Source organism: Mucor velutinosus (genome assembly GCF_035048745.1).
Source record: "Mucor velutinosus strain NIH1002 chromosome Unknown tig00001542, whole genome shotgun sequence".
In the NCBI taxonomy this organism is placed as follows: domain Eukaryota; kingdom Fungi; phylum Mucoromycota; class Mucoromycetes; order Mucorales; family Mucoraceae; genus Mucor; species Mucor velutinosus.
In genome coordinates, this window is record NW_027041924.1 from 63,945 (window position 1) to 84,152 (window position 20,208).

At 43.2% G+C, this 20,208-nt stretch overlaps 9 protein-coding genes across 9 annotated transcripts; 3 read left to right on the top strand and 6 right to left on the bottom strand.

Annotated features, from left to right (window-relative positions):
* Window positions 1–61: 61 nt before the first annotated feature.
* On the bottom strand, window positions 62–8,679 carry ATC70_004694 (uncharacterized protein; the record flags this gene model as incomplete). The annotated part of the gene is made up of 11 exons (XM_064823994.1): window positions 62–177; window positions 239–1,428; window positions 1,489–2,629; window positions 2,686–3,316; window positions 3,370–3,553; window positions 3,609–4,009; window positions 4,061–6,280; window positions 6,345–6,395; window positions 6,457–7,194; window positions 7,261–8,359; window positions 8,438–8,679. 11 exons carry the CDS (start codon window positions 8,677–8,679, stop codon window positions 62–64), a joined length of 8,013 nt encoding a protein of 2,670 aa, XP_064676930.1.
* A 204-nt stretch (window positions 8,680–8,883) lies between these two features.
* TMA20 (translation machinery-associated protein 20) lies at window positions 8,884–9,781 on the bottom strand (the record flags this gene model as incomplete). The annotated part of the gene is made up of 5 exons (XM_064823995.1): window positions 8,884–9,045; window positions 9,102–9,407; window positions 9,476–9,576; window positions 9,634–9,679; window positions 9,749–9,781. 5 exons carry the CDS (start codon window positions 9,779–9,781, stop codon window positions 8,884–8,886), a joined length of 648 nt encoding a protein of 215 aa, XP_064676931.1.
* A 2,112-nt stretch (window positions 9,782–11,893) lies between these two features.
* Window positions 11,894–12,694, top strand: ATC70_004696 (uncharacterized protein; the record flags this gene model as incomplete). Its single annotated transcript, XM_064823996.1, has 4 exons — window positions 11,894–12,105; window positions 12,164–12,183; window positions 12,247–12,600; window positions 12,657–12,694. 4 exons carry the CDS (start codon window positions 11,894–11,896, stop codon window positions 12,692–12,694), a joined length of 624 nt encoding a protein of 207 aa, XP_064676932.1.
* Window positions 12,695–12,728: 34 nt separating this feature from the next.
* ATC70_004697 (uncharacterized protein) lies at window positions 12,729–13,648 on the bottom strand (the record flags this gene model as incomplete). The annotated part of the gene is made up of 4 exons (XM_064823997.1): window positions 12,729–12,880; window positions 12,941–13,325; window positions 13,397–13,508; window positions 13,563–13,648. The coding sequence occupies 4 exons, from the start codon at window positions 13,646–13,648 to the stop codon at window positions 12,729–12,731; spliced, it is 735 nt and encodes a 244-aa protein (XP_064676933.1).
* Window positions 13,649–13,744: 96 nt separating this feature from the next.
* On the top strand, window positions 13,745–14,593 carry ATC70_004698 (uncharacterized protein; the record flags this gene model as incomplete). The annotated part of the gene is made up of 4 exons (XM_064823998.1): window positions 13,745–13,796; window positions 13,847–13,947; window positions 14,002–14,341; window positions 14,403–14,593. The coding sequence occupies 4 exons, from the start codon at window positions 13,745–13,747 to the stop codon at window positions 14,591–14,593; spliced, it is 684 nt and encodes a 227-aa protein (XP_064676934.1).
* A 22-nt stretch (window positions 14,594–14,615) lies between these two features.
* On the bottom strand, window positions 14,616–15,968 carry ATC70_004699 (uncharacterized protein; the record flags this gene model as incomplete). Its single annotated transcript, XM_064823999.1, has 3 exons — window positions 14,616–15,446; window positions 15,511–15,573; window positions 15,633–15,968. The coding sequence occupies 3 exons, from the start codon at window positions 15,966–15,968 to the stop codon at window positions 14,616–14,618; spliced, it is 1,230 nt and encodes a 409-aa protein (XP_064676935.1).
* Window positions 15,969–16,051: 83 nt separating this feature from the next.
* ATC70_004700 (uncharacterized protein) lies at window positions 16,052–17,484 on the bottom strand (the record flags this gene model as incomplete). Its single annotated transcript, XM_064824000.1, has 2 exons — window positions 16,052–16,376; window positions 16,433–17,484. The coding sequence occupies 2 exons, from the start codon at window positions 17,482–17,484 to the stop codon at window positions 16,052–16,054; spliced, it is 1,377 nt and encodes a 458-aa protein (XP_064676936.1).
* Window positions 17,485–17,571: 87 nt separating this feature from the next.
* Window positions 17,572–18,414, bottom strand: ATC70_004701 (uncharacterized protein; the record flags this gene model as incomplete). Its single annotated transcript, XM_064824001.1, has 5 exons — window positions 17,572–17,822; window positions 17,871–17,936; window positions 17,990–18,103; window positions 18,158–18,276; window positions 18,329–18,414. 5 exons carry the CDS (start codon window positions 18,412–18,414, stop codon window positions 17,572–17,574), a joined length of 636 nt encoding a protein of 211 aa, XP_064676937.1.
* Window positions 18,415–18,814: 400 nt separating this feature from the next.
* ATC70_004702 (Aa_trans domain-containing protein) lies at window positions 18,815–20,012 on the top strand (the record flags this gene model as incomplete). The annotated part of the gene is made up of 6 exons (XM_064824002.1): window positions 18,815–18,883; window positions 18,940–19,065; window positions 19,118–19,277; window positions 19,333–19,559; window positions 19,623–19,763; window positions 19,815–20,012. 6 exons carry the CDS (start codon window positions 18,815–18,817, stop codon window positions 20,010–20,012), a joined length of 921 nt encoding a protein of 306 aa, XP_064676938.1.
* Window positions 20,013–20,208: the final 196 nt, after the last annotated feature.

Sequence of the window (20,208 nt, forward strand, 5' to 3'; positions counted from 1 at the left end):
TAAAGAATAATAATAAAAAGCCAAACTCGTTATTTATCAAGGCTCTATGGCAGAAATAACGTTACAGGCAATATTTTCTCAAAATCATTGCAAGATCTTTCTGCATCAAGGGTTTAGTTACATAATCATTCATGCCTGCATTGAAGCAATTCGTCTGTGCAGTCAATTGGATGTCGGCTATGATTATATAGGGGAAATAAGCATACCGCATAGCTAATCACGCTCAATTGTATCTTACCTGTTAACGCAATGATCGGTAATGCAGGGCTAAACTTCATCTCCTTTTCGTAGGCACGAATTTTCCTTGTTGCTTCTAATCCATCGCAACCGGGCATATGATGATCTATCCAAGCCAACAAAAAGTAGCCAGGTCCTCTTGCCTTCCACGTATCAAAGCACTCGAACCCATTATTGCACTTTTCAACGATAAATCCCAATCGATCCAGCTGTTTCACAATCAACCTTTGCGCTATAAAGTTGTCTTCAGCAACCAGAATCTTTTGACCTTTGAATTGCGCTAGTTCTTCAGGCGAGAATCCCTCATGATCCTGTCTTGAATAAGGAGGTGTTACAAGCACAGGCACAATCTCTTGCACAAGTCCAGTTTCAAGTACTTGGCTGCTGTTGTTGATGTCAGTTACTGCAGTCGCATCTGTCTCTGAGGAGGAGGAGGTAGGTAAGTCTGTGATGGCGAGCAGCGTGTTGTTCTCAGCGGCATCAGTGCCAATTACCACTGACGTTTTAGACAGCACCTTGACAAGTGCATTCAATAGTTTGACTGTACGAATGGGTTTGGAGAGTCGAGTAACCAGAGGATGGAATACATGATGATGGTGCAGGTGGTCGCCACTGATGCTGTTAACAGACGCCTTGGTATTAGCGGAGGGCGACGAAGTAGTCTTATCATCATTGCGAGCTGATACAATACTCTGAACGAAATGGCGACGAATGTTGTCTACCGTTGGCGCAAGTAAAATCAAGATACGCATGTCTTTAAGGGCAGGCGTCTCCTCAATGTGCTTGATCAACGTTAGCAAATCTTCAGGCTTGGGCGAGTCAAGCACAATACCGTCATATGGCGTACCGCTTCTAGCGTTGAATAAAGCAGCATCAATACCCTCTGATACCGAGTCTTTGTGCTCCAAATGTTGCACCCAAGGTATGAACGATTGGATCATGAACTTGACTCGTTCGACGCCGACAATCAACATACGAGGCTGACCGAGTTGTAGCTGTAATTCCTTGATAGAGCAGTTGCGTGCATCATAACTGGCATCCGTCTTGGCGACAGTGTCCCCGTTTTTGACTTGGATAGTAAATGTAAAGGTGGATCCTTTGTTCACCACGGAATCCACATGAATTTCGCCATGCATCAACTTGACGAGTTGTAAACAGATGGATAAGCCAAGGCCCGTGCCACCAAAGTTTCTTTTGCAGTCGTTAGTTTCTCATTGACAAGCGCTCTCCTATGTATATATATTACTATACCTTGTCGTGGAACCATCTACTTGGCTAAATGGCAAGAACAAGCCCTTGATTTCTTCTTCAGACATACCAATGCCAGTGTCTTGAACAGATATTCTTAGCGTCAAGTCATCAGGCTCTTTCTGCGTAGCACTGTCCTTGTCTACAGAGCATCGCACCACGACTTCGCCATGATGTGTAAACTTGATAGCATTGCCAATCAGGTTCATGAGTATTTGGCCGATGCGATTCCCGTCACCAAAGATGATGGACGGCACATCTTGGTCGATAAAGTAGGTTAGTTCAACGTTCTTGTTTGTTGCCAGTGTGATGAGCAGTTCCATTCTATCAGCAATCAGGTCCTCAATGTAGAATAAGCCATGCAACAGCTTCACCTTGTGCGCCTCCAGCTTTGAGAAATCCAATAAATCGTCAATGATGTGCAGCAACATCTCACAGCTCTGCTTAGCAATAGACACAAATTCCCTCTGTTCTGCATCCAGACGAGTTTCGCTCAACAGGGAAATCATACCATAGAAACCAGAGAACGGGGTACGCAGTTCGTGAGACATGTTGGCTAGAAAGTTGGATTTCATTTTGGTAGCTCGCAATGCCTGTTCTCTGCTGGCGCGAGCTTCTTCCAATGCCTTGAGTTGGCTCTCAATCATGAGTGCATTGGCCTTTGTAGCCTTTTGTACCGATTTGAACAGCAAGGCATTTGTGATGGAGATACCAATCTGGTCACACAGCAGCGCCAGTACATTGGCGTGCTTGTGAGTAAAGGCGTTCAAGTTGGCCTGCAGGTACAGCACGCCTACCAGTGTGCTCTTGTGCATAATGGGCATACAGATCACAGCTCCCTTCTTCATGCCGCCATCGCCCGTGTTGAAACGAGGATCGCCTTCCACATTGGAGATGAAAAGATTGGCATGCGTGTGGATTACATAATGCACGATTGAAGTGGATATCTTGTCATCGTCATCACGAAGAGCCAGAGGCGGTTCAAATGTCTGACAAGTGTCGGTCGCTCGCACGGAATAAGCAGCAATACCAAATACCCCTTCTTTGATGATGATGGCACCAGACTCTGCACCCGAATTGCCCATGATGATACCCATCATCTTTTTCAGCAGTTCGTCAAACGAGTTCATCTCATTGGAGATAACTACACGATAGGTTAGTTGAGCCTTCATACTAACATGCGTGCTAAAAGTACTGTACCTTGCGAGCTCTTGATAATAGAGGTCAAATCCACCATGTCCAAGGAGAACAGCGTGTCTTCTCGCACGACATTGACATCTTCTGAAGCCACATTGTTGCTCAGCAAAGACTCGTTGTTTCCACCCGCACCGCCAGCACCGCCTTCTGGCCCACCGGTGCCTACACCCATATGTCGCTGCTGTTGTTGCTGTTGTTGCTGCTGGGAGTCGTCGTTGCCATACAATTCTTTGAGTGAAGAGCCTGGACTCGTTTCGTCACTGCTATTGTTATCCCAAATACTAAAATTCTTGTCCACGACGGTGGTGGTCAATCCAACAATGACATCCTCCGTCTGCACTGCCGCTTCTTCCTTTCCTACTACTGTTCGGCTCTCTAACTCGGCGCTGTACTTGTTCTTGAGATACTGCACTTTACCAAAAGCCCCCCAACGCGCGTAAAATTCAATGGATCTCGACAACGTGGGTATAGCCAACATGGTGAGGCCGCAACGCATGTAGTGTTCAGACGCAAGCTCGAATGTAAGGCCCAAGAACGAGTACCAGTTGCCCTTGAGCGCAAGCTCCATCACTTCGTTGTAGAGATGTAGCGTTTTGTTCAAGTTGTTCATGTCTAGTGTGGATATTTGTGCTTGCTATAGGTAAATGAATGAACACTTGCCATACCAAACTGTCCATTTACACTTACCACCACTTTATGGTACATGCGGTAGTTCACCTCAGAGTGAGTAGCTAGTTCATTAAGCCTCTTTTCGTTCTTGTAAAGCTGCTTTTCATACTTTTCCCTCGTGCTGGGCTCAAGATGAGGGTCTCTCAACGACTCGACAATAGCAATGCAGTGATAGTACATGGCAATACCAACATGGCGATGTCTAGTTAATAAGGAGATTCAGCTGCCTGTTTTTTTTCATAGCTTCTTGGACTTACACTGCTTCATTCACTGAGTTATCAAAAATCTTGAATCCCAAGTCGGATGCAGCCTGTGTAAAGCCAAAATGGAATAGCAGAATCATCTTGAAACTGTAGTGCCAATTGAGAGGATTACCAGAATTGACGCTCTGGCTTTTGAGATCTTCCACAAACGAAGGCTCATCAAAGCTACTGTCAGGGTCATTCATCATCTTCTCGGGGTCCATGGTGATATCTGTCTTCCCTTGGAAAACAAGCACGGACCTCCACAAGGAGATATTGAGGATAAGCACATCCTTGGAACTGCCTTTACTGCATTCCTCCATCGAGTGATTTAAGTGCCAACGCAGTTCGGATAGGTTGCAGCTGGTCCAGTACAATGTAGTGGCAACATGAAATAGAGCCATGGAGGAAAAAAGCTTAAACGGGATCAGACCTTGCGTCTATACTACTCTCCATATAGTACTTACCTGATCGCCGCCAGCAATAGCGTACTTGTAGGCTCGCTGGTACTGATAGATATACTCTCTTACATGCACACCGGTCCACTGAGCCAACATGGCATGATGCACAATAATGGCACGCGCAATTTCAGAATTTCCTGCATACTTTTCACTGATGGCCATACCAAATTTACCCAGTTGAGCCGCCAATGTGAATTCAGACACTCGGGTCGCAGTGCAACCCACCCAAATAAAGCCGCCTCCACTAGCTGATGTGTATCCGTACTTGAGCGAGAGCTCACATAGCTTAAGGGCAAAAAAGTCGACCAAAATGGGGTTCACCCAATACGCACCTGTGCAGGCCTCGTTCAATAGTGTCATGATGGCAATTTGCGTCGTATTCTGACAGGGGCCCGACTTGATCAAAATGTCAAAACCAGGTTTTGTGATGCTGGATTTGACAGCTTGGTAATACCGCAGCACTTCCTCCTCTGTGATATTGGTATCCACGACAATGCCCAGTTCTTCCAGCCCTTGCAAGATGTTGGAGATGCCCTTTCGATACTGAGATTGCTGAAAGTAGATGCGTGCTTGAATGCGCCATGCTTGAGCTCTTTCAAAGGGAAGGTCGTGTGTGTGGTCCATGATTTGCTTGACCATGCTGTCCCTCATGTCATCGTGTATGATGAAGGTTGTTGCAGTAACAAGCTTGTTGTCATTGGCAATGGCGGATTTGACGGTCGTTACTGCTTCCTCTTTGCCAGTCGCTGGCGCTGGTGGATCAACATCTTTCGGAAGAGTATAAGTGGCTCTGTTCATGTCATTGTTGTTTAGAATCTTGAGTTCCAGAATCTTCATGTAGATTGTCAACGTCTCAGAGAAGGACGTATCAGGGCCGTCCTGCCACCGCTTTTCGACATCCTCTTCCAGCAAAGAAAGCGCGCACAGATAGTAAGTCGCTGATATCTGCAAGGCGCCCGACAGCGTGGCTTCATTACCAGCTTTGATGAGCACATCTCGATAGCACTTTCTCTTGTCCATTAGCTTGATGAGGCCAGCACTCTTGACAAAGTGATCTGCTGTAAGAAATACATTATCATCCTCTTCCAACTCCTCTTCCTCCAACATCAGCATCTGTCCAATCTTGAGATGCATGCTCTCTCTCTGCGAAGGGTCTACAATCAGCATCGAAGCCGCTTGATAGTAACGATCGTGGATAAAGTGAAAGTCGTTGCCTGCCTTGTACTGAATAATACCTTCGTTCAAAGCGACCTGCAGACCCAACATGGCTTGATTGGACCTCTTTTCTTCCTCTTCAAAGGTGAGCACAGGCGTTAAAGAGGGATTGTTGCTGCTGCTGCTGCTGGGCAACACAGGCGACGTGGGATTGGTGCGAGGGCGGCTCTTGACGCTGCTTGCCTCATCGGTCGACATGGGGGACCTACTGTTACTGATGCTACTGGAACTTGCTATGCTACTGTTTTCGTCCGATGTGTCACCACCACTGCCTGAACTGGTGGCCATCATGAGCCATTTGATTCTTCGAAAATTAAAGACATGGCCTATTAAGCTTGCCCACATCAAAAAGTACTGTGCGCTGAGGTCCAATGAACGCAAGTGAGAGACGAGGTTTCGAACATCAAATATAGACTGGTTTGCATTGTGATATTGCTGCATCTGTTGCTGCTGTTGAGGTTGAGATCCACCAGGGCTAAACAACAGCACTTCGGTCGCATGATTTGCAGAAGAGAGGGGCTTTTTCGAGGGTGGCAGTGGCTGCTTGATGTCATTATCGAACAGTTTCTTGATGTTGTCCAGCCTAAACTTCCAGCTCTTCGCTGTCCAGTCGAACCAAATGTCGTCTTTTCGCTTCATCGTCTTGAGAAACTGCTTGGCATAAAAGGGGTTACCACGCGTCCATTTGTATATGATATCGACGAGAGGCATGATGGTCTCGATACGCTGTTGTTGTTCCTGCTCCACTTCATGGTACCGCAGTGTTGTGTATGACCTGTGCGAATTGTAGAATGTATCCAGCACGAGTTCTTTGAGCCCTTCTCTGTCCAATGGCACAAGCTGAATGGTTGTCACTGGACTGGCGCACTTGTCTAGGATATCTATTACTTTCTGAGGTGTCTCGTCTCCATCTCTAAACGTTAAGATAACCAGCATTGTAGTTCTAGAGTGGATAAGTGCGCTAATCAACTGAATAGAAGCTTCATCTGCTTCTTGTAAATCATCCAAGCACTAGTAAAATAGACAATCAGGAACCCCGTTTCATGCAATATGATATCATGATGTACTCATTTACCAAAGTCAATAGCTTTCGTCTCGCAATGGTGCGAATGATGTTGAGAAAGACCTTTTATTTAAGATAGTTTGTTGTCAGCCTCACCTAAAGGTACATTGTCATAAAAACTTACCGAGTGAAATCGAGTCTCCGTGTTCAAAATGTTGATCAAGACATCATCGTCAGATAGGCTGATTCTCTCCCTGTAATCATACAAAATTGGTTTCAATTCAGGCACCATATTGACCATCAATCGCACGTTGCTGAACTGGGGGCCAAGATTTTTCTTGAGATCGCTGTAAAATTCTCGAATGACATGCTCTGATTCAGTCAACAGTTGGCGCAGGATAGAGGAGAGACAACGCAGTAATCCATTGTAAGGTCTCTTTTGGTTCTTGTCGAATTTGGCTGATGCAGTGTATCCGCAGTGCCGCGCCTGTACATTTAAGGTGGATACTAGCGTGGATTTACCTATACCACCTGGTCCTTTCAGTACAATGACCTCACAGCTAGTGTGATCAAGTGATGTGGATGAGTTGACTCGCAGTAGATTGTCTGCCTCCGTCAATGCACTCGTTTCTTGCACAACAGTGTCAGGCTTCTCTGTTACTGAAGAGGATACGCTGGCGACAGACATGGAAGTGGTGGTGGTGGAATCGGATGCTGACAAGACACTGAGATCTTCAGGCACGCTCTTGTTGTTGGTCGTCGGTAGATTGTTGGCTTTTCTCTTTTGCTGCTGGTGAAGATTGTAGGTATTTTCGATGATGGAACTAATCAACTCGGATTCTTTGTTTCGGCCGTAGACGCTATCAGACACTTTGAATACAGGGTTGATGTCTCGAAGACCCAAAGGAAAGTAGACCAAGTTCTACATGGAGAGAGCAGGTTAATAGACAAGCACAACGTTTTACCAAAGAAAGGCTTCTCCGTATACCTCTTCTGGATTATCGTTTTCAAGTCGCTTCTGGCATTCGAGCAAATCCTCTCGCAATCCATAGGCACTGTCGTATCTCTCGTCTACCGTCTTTCTGGTCAGTTTATCGATAATTAAGCTGATGATGGGTGGTATATCGTTTCGAATGGTATGTACAAGAGGCACATTTTTGGATAAAATGGCGTGGATGATATCTATGGCTGTGCCGGCAAAAGGGTTTCGATCCGTCAGGATGACAAAGAACATGATGCCCAGAGAATACAAATCCGCTCTGTGGTCCAGCGCATTGGATGTTCTGCCGGTTTGTTCAGGACTGACATAGACAAGCGATGTCTGGAACTCTTTGGGCGAGTAGAATCGACTCGAATTCGGTGCAGTCGGTGTGGATGAAGTAGGCGTGCTGCTGTAATGATTCGTTTTGTGCTTGTAACTGTTGTTAACCTGAAAGTAGTTGGAGGGTTGCTGAGGTGAGAATGGAGGAGGTGGTGGAGGTGTTGGGATGGTCGAGGCGGAGGATGTCGTAGAGGCGGGTGCAGTAGCTGTTGCATTGCTGCTGTTTTCGTTTGACATGAACGACCTCCATCGTGAGCTTGTGAGCAATAGTTCTTCGTACGAGTTTAACCCACCACCGAAATTCCAGACCTTTGTGCTGATGTTGCCCTTTTCATCGGATCTACAATGGAAGGCTGATGGTCGCAATTCGCCATGGATTACACCATTCTCATGTAAGAATTGGAGAGCCGAACAGCATTCAACAGCAAAGGTTAGAAAGACATCCAGTGTTATTTCGTTGCATTTGGGTATTGGCATCACATCTTGACCCCACACATCGTAGTTGTTGGTCATCAGCGTCAATGAGTGTAGCGTAAAGTAGTTGGTCTTTTGATACTGCTCGAAATAGATGTAGTCATTGGGCTGAATGTCGCTGTAGAGTAACGCTGCGAGTCCATCTTGCACCAGCGAAACGTATTCTACAGCATTGGGCACGTATTTGGATCCACCCGGCAATGAGTACAGTCGTTTTGTTACGTAATATTCTCGTTCCAGTCGAACTGAATGAGGCGAGATCTTTGCTAGCACGATCTTGTTGTCTTTAATTCTGGAGACGAATTTCAATAAACTGTATACAGGTACACAAACAACAAGATTATATATATATATATATATATATACATACCTCTTTCCAACACTGACTGCCATCAAACCACCTGCTCCAGCAAGCTCAATGGCCTTTCCAAAAATGTAATTGGGTATTCTAACTTCAAACGTATCATAATTTACATTAAAATTTCCAGGGGGAGGTGCCCTGGGAAGTGGTCGATCTAACAGTGATTTGGAGTTTGGATTGGACGCCTTTTTCGCACTCTTTTCTTTGCTCGACGATGCTGATGGTGATGAGTATTTGTAAAATGAAGCCATTTACCTTGTTTGCGTTTTGCAAGAAAAGAAAAAGGGAAAAGAAAGGAGCAAAATAGGAAAGAGAGAAGGGGCAAAAGCGAAAAGAAGAAAAATCGATGAGCAACAATACAGATCATTTTTTCGTAGAAAAAAGAACTAATCTTGTTTAGGTGCGTTGTACCGATTCGCTACACCATTTTATTTATATTCCCTTCTATGGGATCATCATTGAAGCATAATATCTGCTCCAGTAACAATTGGTCCTCCTTGAGCGGGCATCATGTTTCCCATCATAGGTAACCTTGTATTCATATTTTGGGTCATCATCACACGCAGGTCAATTCGAAGTTTGTGACTATACGAGTGCAAGCTGATAGCCCAGTAAGACTGAAAGTCGCTGTGAGTTGTCCATGTTCTATCCTATGCCAATATGCCAAACTTACATAGACCATGATCATGACAATAGTCATCATGATGGAAAACTTGAGCTCATCTTCCCAGGTTCTGCTGCAATTATAAAAATCGCCCATTTCTGTACTGAAGCCTGTTGTTGTTGGTTCTTGTGTACCATTGCTTTGAACTTGTTGCAAGATCGAATTGAGATTTAATGAGGCTGATCTGATGCACCAACTCACATAGTTGTCTCTGTCTACAATGAACAATATAGTGTTGATAAGCATATCAAGTAGCAGAAACGCGAGTGCGACAAATATGAATAAGGTGGCCCGTTTGATGCCATGATATGATTTCTATCCAAAACTGCTAGTGTGAGTGATACAAGAAGGCGATGAGGAAATGGACCGACAAAGATCCTTACAAAGTAAATTGGAAGTAATGTGCCCAGAGAAATACCAAAAAATACGAGGTTGATTGTTCCAAATATGTAGATAGCCGTTGTATTTATATATGAATAGAAGGCTTATAACAATCTTTAACCTTCTGTTACAGTATAATTCATTCTCATCTGTTACTCACGACTCTTTGCTTGAAACGAAATGATGGCGAAATAGAGTGACAATCCCTGTGTGTGTGTGTGTATCATTTTTAGCCAAACTATTGAACGGTCCACCATGTGTGGTATTATATTTACCATCCAAATGATGCACGATATAGTGGCTCCCATTCGCAAATGTATACATCCACAGTATTTGTGTATATACGGGTTCATGGAGTGCACAATTTGGTTACGAAATACAGGGAAGGGTATCAACATGTTGTGTTATGTTTGTATGTAGGAAGAAAGTAAAGAAAAATGAAAGAAATCTCCCAAATCTCTGTTTTATATACATACATTGCATCCATCAAGTAGTAAAGGGCAATCCAAAACATTGTCCTTAATAAGGCGGTTTGTTGTAAACATCATCATCTGATAGGCAATAGGTAATAGTAGATCCTATTCAAAATTGGTACCACCAAGGGCCAAAGATGGAGATCGCCGCGCTACCAAACATGTTTGGCACGAATGCGCATGATGGGTATTTACTTTAAACACTTTCAAAAAGCCAGTAATCAAATGTCAATATCATCTCTCTTTACATGACAAGAATGGTTTAATCCTTGAGAAACTTCAGCACCTCGTGTAAGATCTTCCAATGTTCATGTTGCACTGAAAATTGTAGAATGAATCACCGTTTTAACAGCGTCAAAATCGATATACATTTCATGAAACTGATGTTGCCTAGCAAATGAATCGAGCCTACTTGTAATCATTATAAATGCTCAATGACAAAGAAGCGTGAATAGCTGATATTTGGCTATTAATGTAATTACTACTTGCATAGATCTAGTATCAATAGGTTTTATTCTGAACCTATCATGTCTTGTATACAAGGTACACGTATTTTGACAAACAACGCTATGCTCTACGTCGAAAACCCAGAGGAGCAATTCCTAAATGGGCGGATGGAATACTTGAATTGCCTCTTGACACTCAAAAATAGCAAAACACAGCGAAAAATGGATACATTTGAGTCGCAATATCTCGTGTTTGGGAGCTGATTTAGACTGCCGGAATAGCACCAAACCATTTCTCTGATCAAGAACTTGCTTTCTGACAACTTTGCTCAACTTTTTTTAGGATCATCAAAAATTGACTCCAAACCATGAGGGATACCTCATGATTTTTATCAAAAATCAAACGATCGCGTTTTTGACCCCAAAAATACAGACTTTTACTATGGTATGTATATAACCAAAATGATGCTATCGATTCAAAGCAGCCCCTGAAACATAGTTTGTGCAACCTTGATATGTAAAATCTCAACTTTTTGGCCAAACACCTGATTTCATATTTTCGGATATTGCTCCAAATTCTTGTTCAAAATACCTCTTGTAATTAACACCATTAGAAGCGCCTCAAAAAGTACCTTAATAATGCATTAGAAAGTATGGGGTGATCATCACAACTTACATAGTCAATTATGCAAAATAAGTCGAAATATGTTCAAAAAATTCAGAAATCATCAAATCAAATCAACGATGTTGAGCGGAGGATTAATTGGGTTGGCGGCGGCTGCTGTAGCATGTATGGCTGTGGGCTTCCTGAGTATGCTGGTTTCAAGCAATGCTTTGTTGGCATATTTTGATATCCTTAGCTGTGGAAGCGGTGAGGCCGGGGTTTGGTGATGTGGTATTCTGGACATCATTTCTCTTTTGCTTTTTAATGTTTACTGAACTATTGTTGTCGTACTCCGGATGCGATTTGAGTTTCGAAACAGTCTTTAAATGCTTCCAGCAATTTGGACATTAGTAACCGTCTTTCTCTCGTCCACCAGTGGTATAGTTTACAAACTTACTTTGGCGTCATGTCACCATCATTTTTGATTTAATCCATTCAATTATCATCAAACAACCTTTTTTTTAAAACATACCATCCAAATATCATTTTATAGTCGATGATTTGCAGCTGGATTGTTGTCAAATTAAACATTTGACTTTTGAACCAGAAATAGCCAGGTGCTTTAGTTCTGAGCAGCTTTATTTCATGCTGTAAGCCCTCTTTTGATACTTGAAATAGGTCTGCTGGTATCAAGAAAAGCAAATCGGTTGATTTTTTTAACCAGACGTATCCCGTAATGAGGCTGACGCTGTAACTGAGCATCGGGTGAAAGTGGGACATTACAAATGCTTTTACCACACACAGGACGATGGATCTAATTTACATTGAAAACCAGCACCAAATGAATATAGAAGAAAACAGAACATGAGCATTTCATTATTCTCTTTCCATTCAACAATGCTATCTCGTTCAGTTCCAATCGTTTTTGATACAACAACACTTTCACTGTTCTCAAAAAGACTACTCAATTCACCTCAATTCAAGCTGAATTATAAACCGAACGTGAAAGATGCGGCAGTGCTTGTGCCTTTATGTGTCGTTGAAGGAAAACCTAGCATCCTATTCACAGTAAGAAACATCAATATGAGAACGCATAGCGGCGAGATAAGGTGAGTTTTGTGTACAGAGTCATTTTGACATGCCAGTCTTAATGTTTTCTGGTTATAGTTTCCCTGGTGGTAAAACAGGTAACTCATCATAAAGGAACACACAAACGCTAGAAATGGCAAGACGCTGACGCTGTGTACTAGATGAAAGCGACCCCTCAACACAGTTTACTGCGTTGCGAGAGACAAAGGAAGAGATTGGCATAGACACTGAATCAATAGATATCTTGGGCTGTTATTCAGCATTGCCCAACAAAACAGGATCGCTCAAAGTGTATCCCTATGTGGGATTTATCAAGGATCAAGTAGACCTCACAAAATTCAACCCTGATGAAGTGTCGAGTGTATTTACATTGCCCATCGACTACCTGATACAGCCAGAAGTGAGACAGCTCAAGCAATTCCGTGAGAGCAAGATGAAGTATACAGAATTCAAGGTGCCAGATCATATAGAAGGCGAAAAGCAAATTTGGGGGTTGACCTCCTTCATCTTAGACGGTATGTGCATGTGTACAACGAACATTGGGCACGGTTTATTCATCATGTTGGTATAGGGGTCTTACGCAAGATTATGCCAGAGCATTATCCCTAATGACACCAACAGCAGCTCAATAAAAAAAAAACAACTATGTTTTCACTTGATATGGCCTGCTTTTGTGTTTGGTAGCGTTATAATCTGCAGATTCACTCCTATGCGTATGGAAAAAGCATTCTTTACAATACTTGTTGTCATCCTCACATCCTAGACACTCAACAGTGGCATCGTCATTGCAAATACCTGTTGTACATCCATGAATGAGACACTCTACATCTACTCTATATGGCATGTAGTACTTACAACACCAATCATCAATTTCGTCATGCAAGTCTGTGCTTGTCAGTGGTTTTGGAATAGACCCTTTGGGCTTACTGCTATCATCATATGCTGTTGTTGAAAAGGAAGGTGCATCCTTCTTTAATGCGTGGTATCGCTTCTCCAGATCCTCGTCCCTCTTTTTTGCAAACTGTTCATATTTAGCATCCAATGCGTTTTCTTGCTGCAGTTTCTTGATCAGCTCATCGCTTTCATCCGTACCGATAAACGGGTCGTTGTCGCCCATAAATGCCTTTTGAAAACCGTCCATTTTCTCTTGCACCATGTCCTTTTTCTCGTCCAACACGCCATAAATGTAATCGTCGATAGCATCCGTCTCTTCGTCGCTGTCTTGGAGCATCTTCTCAATCTGTGAGAACACCATGCATCTTTAGTCCTTGCTGTGTATGGCTCGTTTTATAACAATGCTTCAATCCTTACTTCTCTGTCTATATCATCGCCGTACGCATGGTCAGGTATATGGTAACTCTGTTGATTCACAATAGGCGGCGAGGAGAAGACGCTGGTGAATCTGCTGGCTAGTTCTTCGTCTCTATACGTTTTCGCATAAGAACATCGCTTTGGTCGTTCATTATGCTATACGTACGTCTCTTTCTTAGAGCCATCATCTTTGGACAACAGTTTGTTGACTCTGCTCGTAAAGTCGTCGTTTGATTTCTTGTTGAACGACATGCAAAAGAAGTGCTTTAACTGGTCTTCCAACGTCACAGAGAGCGAAAAATATTTATAGCGAGTTTTTGGTGAGATATCATCTTGTATAGCTCCAACATGAGTGTGGTCGATAAAGTAACCGAGCAATTGGCTCTCATTGAACTGAAGGGTAATATGACATGGTAGCATAAAAACCAGCGCATACTAACAGCATTGTAGACGATGATATTGCAGAGTACATTACTGGCATCATTGAGGATGAGTCCATGGAAGAGGACGAGAAAAGAGAGGTTATATCCGAATTCCTGTCAGAAGCAACTGTAAGTCGTGGTCTCTGTATCTATCCAACAAACACAAAGCTGATCTCGAGCTAGGACAAAGATACCGAGAATTTGATCAACCACCTGCTGAAAGACTGGAAACAAGTTCATGAAAACCAACAAAAGGAAGCAGAAGAGAAAAAGTCCAAACTGATCCAAGATGCCAAAGCGCGCGAGGAAGAGAGACGAATCAAAGCAGAAAAGGAGCAGGAAGAGAATGTGTCACTTCGCACAGCACAAAAGCTGTTGACCAAAGAGCAAAAAGAGGCTCGAGACAAATTAATGCAGCAATATGGATATGTCGCTGATGGCAGTGATGATGAGAGCAAAAAGGAGGAGCCCACAGAGTTGACACCCAGAGATAGACGCCGAGGAAAAACATTGCCTGTTGCAGGTAAACCATTTGACCCGGATCAATGTATTCAGGCACCATTTCTGACACATCTGCCTATTAGATCCATTACTTGCTGCTAATCGCAATGCCGACATTGTCAAGGAAAAGGAACAAGCACGCCGTGAAGAGTTGAAAAAGGCAGCTGATAAAGAGAAGGAGCGTAACCGCATGCTACAGAGCAAGCAAAAGAAGGATAAGGAACAAGATAAAGAAAAGAAAAAGACTCAAAAGGGGGAGAGACGAAGAATGTAGTGTAGTAATAAACTATGTTTTATTAGCGCTTCTTGTACAAACAAGGCTTTAGTAACTGTTGTGCCTTCTTTTGCAATTTTGTCTTGGAGTTGTTGATGCCTGCACCCTTCTTGAGAGACCGAATCTGTGTTTTACTGAGGCCTGCCAACATTTCATTGTCCATTTCCTCCTCGTAGTTGGGCTGCTTTGTAAAGTAGAGCATGACAAACATCTTGTTGTCGTCTTCCTTGTCCATGAAATCGAATCCTAACCCTTCCAGCAGCGAAATGAACGAATCCAAATCACTGAATCGACTAACAACTTCTGCAATTTTCAACTCGCCACCAACTTTAAGGACACGGTGTGCCTCTTTAAGAAAATCCAAGTAGTTTGTGCCCATCAACGATAATGAGAACACAGCGACATCCACAGAATTGGCTTCCAACGGTAACTTGGTGATATCGCATGCTGTAACAAGGTCGTTCTTGGCGATCAGATCAAAGCTCAACACTTTTTGCTTGGTCAAGGACTGCGCGATCATAGCATCGCCACAACCGAGATCAGCAATGACAGTGTCTTTGGGAAGCTTCTTCAGCTGGCTGATAATGACATCGACAGGATTGACAGGCCATGATTCCACTTGGTGACGGAAACCTTCGTGGTATTCGTCAAATAACTCGGGCTTCTCTTGGAAAAGACTGAATGAGTGCTTTCCAGGTGTGGTATACAGTTGTTCATTCAGCCATCGAAAACGAGCGCCTGATAGCTTTTCCTTCATTTTGCGTTGGAGTGGTGTAAGTCCATCATCCATGGGCGAGTTCTTTGCTGAAGTATCTAATTTCTTGGGCTGACTGAGCTCTTCGGTCTGCTGTTTCTAGAGTCCATGTATTACTAAGCATGTTCTCGCTTTCTCTTGTTGAGTACATTGGGCAGCCTACCTTTTCATTCTTTGCTGGTTGTTTGTTCTTTTGATCTGTGCTCTTGTTCTTTTTGTTTAAAAGCTGTGGCACCAAATGTGAGCCGACATGTCAAACCAAGGTGCATGAATGGACTTCTTTACCTGCTGTAACTTTTTCTTTTGATCATTGGCAGGTGCAGTCTTGGCTTTCTTGTTTTGCACGGGTTCCTTCTCTTCAGGCTTTTGCTCTAAAGCTCTCTTCTTGTTTCTGTTACGGGGCTTCTTAGCTTTGGGTTCCTTTGGCGTGGTAGCAGACGCATCATTCAATGTAGCCATTTGAGCTTGAATCTGATCGGCCTCTCTGGAAGCCTTGATCTCCTTTGAATTGTCCTCTACTTGTTGTGTTGCTAATTTTGTCTTTTTGGTGGATTCTTGCTGCTTTTGAGGAGCAATGCTCTTTGGCAATGCCCAGCCTGAAGTTTCAAAGAAAGGTTGCATAGTTGTTGCTAAGCAAAAAGAATTGGACAGAAGAAAGAGATTTTTTATTTTATCTAAAGCAATTTCTAGACTGCTAATTCTCTTCACATGTCCCTTGATCCATCCTCATAGACTGCTTTGACAGTTGGAAAGCGCAATGAGATGGATCCATTCTCCTTTTTGGATTCTGTAAAGTAGCGAACGGTAATTGTCTTGCCAATGATCCTCTCTGGATGTTGAGCGTAATCTATGCGGCTTTGCATGGAGAATCCAGACCCAACACTGACAGGGTATCCTTTGTGCTCAATGTTGACATTGGTGACCACAAGCTTGGTCTCACCTGTGTCTGCCATTCGCATGTATCCAGTTTCTATGTTTTTCACAGTGTATTCAGCATCCTCCCATTCCTTGAGCTTGACCAAGTTTTTCCTGTCATGCTTTTGAGTCAGTTACAATGATGCTTGGTAGGTGTTGGCTACACTCACGTTCGCTTTCCTTCATAGCCGACGTCTTTTCTCAGCATCAATCCCTCCCAGCCTTTCTCTATGGCTTCCTTCTTGAGCCGGTCCAACTGATTCGAATCTGACAGTTTTGTTTGCACTACTCTTTTGAGATGGGGGAGTGGTATTGTGCCTATAAATGACTCCAATGCCTGTTGACGCTCACTAAACAGCTCATCTCCTTTTGCTTGCAGAAAATGATCTAGTTGAATCCGATCAAACACTTGATAGACTGGGTTCTCCATTTCCTCAAACCGTCGCACCTGTCCCATTGCCTTCAAGAAATCTTCGTTCTTCAAATCATCACTGGTGTAAGCGCATATTTCTCCATCTAGCACGAATTCATCGTGGAGGGCTAATTTATGCAGTCGTTTCTGTATGTCGTTCTTTACTTTTTGTAATGATTGAAATGGCCTTCCTGTACGGGAATAAAACTGAATGTCGTGCTGGCAACCGCCCTTGCTCTTTCGTATCATAGCAATGCATCGAATACCGTCTAGTTTCTGAGAGACATACCAACCCTCTGTCACATCAAGATGAGGCACATAGGATGCTGCTAATGCAACACTCATGCTCTCCATGGGCAGCACATGGCGGATGGTCTTGAAAGAAACGCCCATTTTCAAGTTCTTGTCCAGGATGCGCCAAAAGATGTCCTTGTGCTCCTCTGTCAGGCAATGCGTCTGATAAAAGGCTCCCACTGCTTCACAAGCAGCGTTTCCTCTCAGTGTGCGTGCTGCCAAGTCGTCCAACAGTGTGTTCAAATCGTCATATGTGGATACAGCTTCAATGGCATGCGACTTTAGATATTTTAGTGCTGAATTCTTGGAGAGGTGGAAGCGCAAGTGTGGATCGTAGATGCGCTTCAAAGTGGAATGGCATGCTGGCGACTCTTTGACGATGGCGCTCTTCTTCAGTGTACTTTGCACGCCATTCACACTGGCGCATAACTTTGCTAGTTGATCTAATTGAGCTACAGGAGAGGTTTGCTTGTTGGAGCTGTAGAATCGTTTAGGTAATAAATACAAAAGGGTCATGTAAGAACAAAAGGTGGATTTTATTGCACTCTTTCTCATGAAAATATATGTGCAGCAGCAGCGGTAGCATAAGCCACCCAGCCAGCTTTATGCATGCTTGACCATAGTGTAGAAAAAGTAATGGAATGCATCGCCCATTGTCTTTGTATCGATATTCCAGCAGTCTCTTTGAAGATGTCTCTTGCGGAAATGAGGTTGTCCAAATGTAATGTATAAAAATGTGCCTCCCACCTTGAGCACTCTTTCGACCTCATCTACTTCTCCCTTGACATCGTTGATAAGTTCCTCTGAGGGGTCCCACACATCGCCTCGATCGCACATCAAAGCATCCATGGTACCTGGATTTTACATGAGATGGGTTGCTACATTACCACATTCAGCTTTACCTTTGTCAATCACTGCATCAAATGATTCATTGTCAAACTTCAGATCACGAATGTCCATCTCTAGCCCTACATGTGTGCCTATCAATGCCTGTTCATTCTCCAATGATGTCCATATTTACAGCTCATTTCAGGTTTATCAGCACATCTCTCCTTCATGTGCTCAATCACAGTTTTAGAGTAATCGATATTCACGATATTCTGATAGCCATCATTGTACATGTCCTCTCCCAGTGCTGACAAGATGTTAGAAGGTCCTTTGATTGGACTGCATATACCAATCTACTTACTGGAGTTGCCACATCCAAGCATCAGCACCCTGGCTTCTCTGTTGGGAATGGCTTCGTTTAGTAAAGGCTTGAGCTCGGCATATGTTTTGAACCAGTCAAAGGTAGTGTTTGCATCTTCTCTATCGTTGTCATGTTGAGTATGTCATTCTGCAAAATTTCCAAGAATATTACTTTTGATATCTATCTTCCCAGTATTGCTGAGTCTTGTATGCTGTTGGGTCGTCAGGAACAACGTCTAAAGATGTAGAGGCAACCATTGATTTGGTAAATGGAGATATGACAGGAAGCGAAAAGGGTCGAAAAATCTTTTTTCATACAGCCTGAAAAAAAAACGGAGTGTGATTTTCATGATGGATGGCATTTGGCATTTGACATCTTTGCAATGCAATTGAGGCATCGTGCTGTGAAAATGTCAGCATGAAAGGCATTTGACCTAAACCCGCTCGACCTGTATTCAATTCAATGTGATTGCGAGATAAAATGTAGCTGTTTCCAGGCACTTTCTTTTGTGTAAATGCCTCTTTCATGCGAGCAGCTCGATCCAGGTCCATGAATACAAGCAAAGAGCAGTCGATATGTGACCTTGCATTCACTCAAATCAAAAGGATTGAATTTTTTTCATCGAGATGAACAATAAACTCTTTGAATCAAAGCCAAATGTCTAAACGAGGAAATCAAAACGGAGGAAACAAGAAGAAGAAGCAAAAGATCTATCATTGTGCCAAGGTACAGTGAACCCAAATGCTCGACTATGAAAGATGGCCAACAAATGTCATCTGTAGGAAAACTCCACCAAAAGCCACCATAATAAATTCAATGTTACTCCTGGCATGGCAGGTGTACTTGTAATGTGTTCTCGAGGCAAAGAAAGCCGTGCAGTGAAAGAAGCTTTAGATGTCTTGGCCAGAGTATGTAACTTACACCCTCTGTAGCATGGAGTATTGACCAGACCACACATAGTACGGCGATACACTATATCCTCCAGAAGAGAATGATGCATCAGAAGACTCCAATGATGAAGATCTCGATTTGGAAGCATCTATTGCCAAGGAAGTAGCCGCACTAAAAAAGCCTGCTTCTAAGAAACGATACAGCAATATCACGACAGCTACTGATTGCGGTAAGCATGAGCGTACAACATTTATTGATCCAGTGCTGATTCTCCATGGCGACAGTTGCATTCATTCGAATCAATCCTCCTGTAAACCCATCCAAAGTGGTTCATCACATGTTGACAGAATTGAAAGAGACTCAAAAGTACATGACCAGATATATCTCCAGATTTCTTCCAGTTGAAAAGACATGCAATGCTCATATCTTAGACATCGAAGCAGCCGCTAAAGCACTATTTGAACCTCATTTCAGCCAGAAAGACGACCAAGGCAATCTCATCTCTAGAAAGGTAACCTACATGAAATCTCGGTAGTATGAGCGCAGTGCACATGCTGACGGTTTGAATTACTAGTTTGCTGTGGCATGCAGAGTGCGTAATTGTACAAAGATTGACCGTATGAGCATCATCAATGCCTTGGCTGCTACGGTTGGACCTGGACATAAAGTGGACCTGCAAGAACCTGAATTAACCATCATTGCTGAAGTGTGTCAGGTAAAGATGGTATTTGATATCCAGGAGACATGCGCTAACAGAAGATGATAGACTGTATGTATGCTATCTGTTGTCGATGATTTCAATGAGCTGAAAAGGTACAATGTGGAGAGCATTCTTGGGGCAAACCAAAAGAACGATGCGCCTGCTGTTCCTGCCGATACTGCTGATACTACTGCTACTACTAGCACCACGAAAGAGGCTGAGAGTGAGGCTGATAAAAATGCTGAAATCAACGAATCATCCTAAACATGACATGAATAAAGTGCAAAAAATTCAGGAGATACAGAAAAGAAGCTTGCTCTAGATTTACACTATGAAAGGAGCCTTTGCATTGGAATTTCATTTCAAGGGGACCAGCTTGTACTGACTCTTGTTCTTTGTTCGTTCTTGCACCATGGAACATAAACAAAGATGCCCTTTTGTAATTCTTGTTACACGAATG